The 5,158-nt window shown below is 40.5% G+C and overlaps 2 protein-coding genes across 2 annotated transcripts in view; one reads left to right on the plus strand and one right to left on the minus strand.

Annotated features, from left to right (window-relative positions):
- The window catches only part of TEX30 (testis expressed 30), a 4,840-nt gene extending 3,452 nt beyond the window's left edge, over window positions 1–1,388 (plus strand). The window contains exon 4 of the mRNA XM_009082584.1: window positions 1,075–1,388. Within this exon, the coding sequence (XP_009080832.1) occupies window positions 1,075–1,248 (174 nt within the window). The 3' untranslated portion in view covers window positions 1,249–1,388. The remainder of the gene's footprint in view (window positions 1–1,074) is intronic.
- Window positions 1,389–2,754: 1,366 nt separating this feature from the next.
- The window catches only part of KDELC1 (KDEL (Lys-Asp-Glu-Leu) containing 1), a gene marked incomplete at its 5' end in the record, with an annotated part of 7,360 nt that continues 4,956 nt past the window's right edge, over window positions 2,755–5,158 (minus strand). The window contains 5 exon segments of the mRNA XM_009082586.1: window positions 2,755–2,772; window positions 2,990–3,094; window positions 3,598–3,687; window positions 4,272–4,481; window positions 5,069–5,158. Coding sequence (XP_009080834.1) covers window positions 2,755–2,772; window positions 2,990–3,094; window positions 3,598–3,687; window positions 4,272–4,481; window positions 5,069–5,158 — 513 coding nt within the window.

Here is a 5,158-nt window from a genome sequence, read left to right on the forward strand (position 1 = left end):
ACTGCTGTACCTGGTTAACAGCTTTCTCTACATAGATGTCTTCTGAAGGAAGCCTTGGATAGGAAACCTCATCGGGCATAAGGCAGCCTGGCGGTGCTTTCTTCTGCTGCTTAATACTTAGGCATCATGCTTTATCTTCCACTTTAGCAAACTCATCTTTAAGCCACTAAAATACCACCAGTTTAAATGTTTTTGATAGGATTGTACTAATTACACGTGGCCTTAGAAGGAGTGAGTTATTTGCTGTTTCGTTTTAACCATTTCAGGTTACAAAACATAAATGCTGTGCTGTGCTACCAATTTCACATTTGACACGTTTTCATGACAAATTCTTCTAGCAAAGCAGTTCTACCTACAAGTCAGGACTCCATGGTAGAAAGTGATATTTTTGTAGAGATGAAGAGCAGGTGTGCAGAAATGACAACTCAGTGGTTTTCTGCCTCATTTTCTTACAAACAGGTATCTATTGTTCTTGAACAGGTCAGCTTGAATTTGGGAGTGTGTGCAATTGGCATTTTTCATGCTTGGATAGTTTCTAAGGAGTGTTTTTGTGAGGAGTTGTTGCCAAAATAAGTCAGGCTAGCAACCAGCAGATCCTTGGAGTGCCCTCTTAACGGGGAAACCTTTAAGGCTTTCTGAGCTGCTTTTTAGATCTGTTTGCTAAGAAAGTTTTAAACAGCATCAAAGCCAGACCCTAAGGAATGATATTGTTACTCAGCCACTGTAGACAAATCTGACTTGAGAAGTTCTGTCATTCTATTGCCAGCACAATCCTCTGACAGTGAAAGGGGAAGGAGCCTGCAGAGGGTTGTGACCTTTGCAGTTTCTGAAGTTCTAATTTTCTGCTATTCTGTGTTAAGGGGGGGGCAAACCTTTGAGAAAATCCCATAATTGCATTGTCTTCATATCCTGAATACAGAGTACATCCCATCTTTTCTATCAAGGTGTTTTTCATGTGGACACAGATCCATTTTGGTTTTAAGAGCTGCTTATTATGTGTTACATGGGCAAAGCAAGAGACATCTAGGAGTTGTACTGTTTGTAGCAGCTAACTCATTTTTATTTTCTCCATAGCAATTGCTAGAAGGTGTGGCAAGCAAAATGAAAGCCCCTAAAAAAATCCATTGGATTGATAAAGCAAACCATGGGATGGCAGTCAAAGGACGAACAGCAGATGATGTCATGGAGGAAATAAATGCCCAAGTTTTTTCTTGGCTTAGAGAGACTGTTGAACTGGAACACAAATAAGTTGCAGCGTTTAAGCAGCATCTTCACTTAGTTTTTCCCAAATGTGATAAATAAAAGTTTGTTATTTTTGAAAGGGATATTTTGTAAAACAGGTCTTTTCAGAGGTGTAAGTGTAAATGCAAATAAAGCTTTGTATGAATGAGAAAAAAATGCAAAACAATAAAAAACTTACTGAAGGACAGAAAATATTTAGTATTGTGGCAGCATTGTTTCCTGTGTTTTCATGCAAATAACCATGTACAACACTTAGAATGCAGAGCACTAAGTATATGCTTTTGACTAATATTTGAAGTAATATACTGGGAAAAAAATCTACTTGGATCCCATATCTTTAGGTGCCTTCAATTTCTGAGCATATTACTGATGCTGTTTGCTTGCAATTAAAATCTCCTAACTTGTAGAATTCTACGAGCACATGCCCTGAGGCTGGTGAGCCTGGTGTACTGCCCTACCTTGGTGCCATATCCTGGTGCTCTCAGGTGCTTCAAAACCAGTGAGCAGGGAGAGGAAGCTCTTGTAGTTTACATTGTTGTCACCTCAGGGAGCCAGATTCTCAGCCTGTGTGGGGAGCAGGAGATAACGCAGGCACAGCTGGGCACGTGGAGCAAAATACATGGGGCACAGTTTTGAACAGTCTCCTCCAGCAATGTCCTTGGTGTAAAGGACTGATCACAAAGGCTCGTTGGAGAGGTGTGCATGGAAAGCTATTGAATAAAAATTGCTAAAAGACAAATGATTTATAGTGATGGAGGAACTCGTGGAGCAGGAAGCAGTTCTACCTCTGGTGTGATGCCACACAAGGCTTCTGTCCGTAGGGCTCCAAAGAGGCAGGTCCAGGTCTGGACCTCATTACCCACTAGAAGGAGGAACTCAAGTCCTCATCTGAGCTCTGGCATTGCAGGGTGGATGTACATTGTACTGCAATGATGACACTGCAGTTTGTGTATGCTGGCAGCTGCAGCCTCCCCCAGTGTGGGCTATGAGTAACTTCTTGGAATGACCCAAGCTTACAGCAGCATATGAATTGTGTTTTTATCTTCAAGGTAACAAGATTTATCATGAACCCCACAGCATTGCCCTTGAGAACAGATTCTCTTGGAACAAAGTTATGGTCTGAAAAATACGCCTTTGGATAGATAGGTGGGGTGGGAGGCAGAGGTACAGTTCTTATCTGTCCTTTTCTGCAGAACACACTTGTGGAAAGCTCAGTATAACAATGACTACAAGGTATCTGAATTTCCAAGGTAACTCAGGACAGTAACACGTGACTGATACAAGCATGTTTTTATTTAAAAAAATTATAAAAATGTGTTTGAACAAGGCTCTGCAACCACTGCATGATAAAAAGGAAATAGAGGGTGCTTTGTTTTCTTCCCCATGTAGATCATGATACAGTAAACTTCATAATATCCACTCACATTACCCATTTTAATCCAGATTTTTCTTCATTCTTTAAGACAGTCAGAATGTAGGCAAATATTGAAAAAATTAGTTTAATTCTTTCTGTCAGAGTTCATCTTTGGCCTGCAGTCAAGAAAGAAGAAACATGTTTCAGTTAACTGGAAGCTCAATTTTTCACTGCCTAATCCTGCAATACATCAAGAAATGTTTCTAAATTCGATAGGTGCTAATGGCCTGGCCTGGTAACTGATACCATGGGGCACTGAGTGGTGCCTGTTCCAGTCTGGGTGTGTTAAGAACTGAAGACACTCAGCACTTCATGTTTAACTCTGTACTGTACCTTTTTTCGGTGGCAAGTACATGGGAAAAGGTCATCATCAGGCTGCTGCACCTTCTCCATCCCATCTCTGATTTTTGGCTCACTCACTTGCAAGCTGGCATAATCCTAGTTTTAGAAAAGGAAGGTATCATTAATTCATGAACTCTGTCACACTGCACCAACTCAGCTGAGCAATTGTGTAAAAACTCTGGGGCTACACAATCTGTTACTCCAGGCAGGGTAAGCAGATACTTCACTGCAGCCAGGAGCCCCTTCGGGTGCCTCACTGGAGTTTCATATCTTGGTGCTAATGCACAGATATTTTCAGCTGTGGTTGACAGGGTGTGTGTCTGATGTGGAATTCTTTGATCATTGTGGGCAACATATTCTTGCAGATTAGATCAAGATTTATGGGATCTGATTGCCTCTCAAAGCACCAGCGCAGTCTGAAGGGGTTTTGTAGGATATAATTGAATGCAATGTTTGTAAACCAAATGAAGATTTTAATTGCTGCTTCTTGCTTTGTGGCTTCAAGTACTAGACTGGCCAATTTCCAGCAGCTCTGTTGCCCTGAATTCTTTCTGGGTGATATCTATTTCTGTGCCAGTAGCCATTAAAAATACACTGACCTGGAAAAGTTTGAAATAGTAACAAAAAATGTGGTCTCCCATGAGATTGTTTCTTGCAAATTCTTGTCCAGATTTTGCAATATTTTTTGCCTGTCAAAGAAAACAAAAGGCAGGTTTTTTTAATTTGAGTTTAAGCATTCTTAATTTAAAAAGTTAGGGCATTGTTATGAAAAGTCTTATTTTTTTCCCAAAGTTCTATTTACTTTCAAATTGAGGGCAGTATTATCTATTTTCCTTCCAGTATCTGAAGGGCCCTACAGGGGAGCTGCAGTGACAGGACAAGAGGAAATGGGTACAAACTGAAAGAGTGGAAATTTAGGTGAGGTACCAGGAAAAAGTTTTTTACTGTGAAAGTGGTGAGACACTGGCACAGGTTGCTCAGGGAGGTAGTGGCTGCCCCAACCCTGGCAGTGTTCAAAGCCAGGTTGGATGAAGCCTTGAGCAACCTGTTCTGGTGGGAGGTGTCCCTGCCCAGGGCAGGGGGTTGGGTCTGGATGATCTCTAAGGTCCATTCCAACCCCTAAAATTCTATGATTCTATGACTTTTAAAGCAGTTTTCTTAGTCACAGAGTTGATGGCAATATTTTATAAGTCCTTCTAATAGATTTTGGCTTCATTTTTTGTTCTCTATTTTGTCTAGAAACATTACTGAATACTTCTAAATGTGTGCTTACCTCTTCATCATGCTCTTTTGCCCACTGTAGTTTTTCTAGTAGATCACTCAAGTCACTTTTAAAGGGAATATAATGTTTCCATGGCTGCAGCTCATTATAAAAATGCTCATAGTAGATGGAGTCTTGCTTTAGCACCACACTGTTTCCTGCTAGTAGATAAGGCAATCTGTATGCTGCCACTGTGCCATCAATATTAATTTGGTATTTATACTGGAAAGAAAATGACCAGAAGTTATTAACAAACAGAAGCTCCCAGTAGCTTGGTTAGGTTACATCATTCTGAGGGCACTGGTGTTACTGACTTGCCGATATTGAGACATGTAGGATTGGCTAGGCAAGCATCACTGTCTAAGGAGCTTTTATTATTTAGTTTGGAATTCATCACAGTGCAGGGTATACAGAGCTGCCCTCTTCATCAATTAAGTTCTCCGGAAATTCTTAGACGCTCATCCTCGGCTGCGAGGGTAGATGTGCCACTTCATCCACCGATTTTCCCACTATGTTAGTTATGTTAGTAGTCCTGATCGCTGAATCAGGAAAAAGAAATAAAAAGGAACTTGGAGTTATATAGATTACACAAGGTTCTACAGAACCTTCAGATGTAAATCAGACATTACTATCCTCAGTGTAAGAGCTACACAGCAGTTAATCCCACTGGAGGGATGTCTACTCATGCTTGTTTACTGGTGCTGTGCTGAAAAACTAAAAATCGCTTTATTATCAATAATACATGCTAAGCAATTTGATAATGGGAAACACTGAGAACCTACTGCTATGAAAAGTGGCTAGTGGCTTACCTTAAAAAAATCAAAAAATGAAATGTGCTTAACAATGGGGCCATAGAGACTTTCATCATGTTTAAAGAAAAAGAAGTTTGTGAAAGCAGC

Source organism: Acanthisitta chloris, unplaced genomic scaffold (assembly GCF_000695815.1).
Source record: "Acanthisitta chloris isolate BGI_N310 unplaced genomic scaffold, ASM69581v1 scaffold20919, whole genome shotgun sequence".
Taxonomy (NCBI): Eukaryota; Metazoa; Chordata; class Aves; order Passeriformes; family Acanthisittidae; genus Acanthisitta; species Acanthisitta chloris.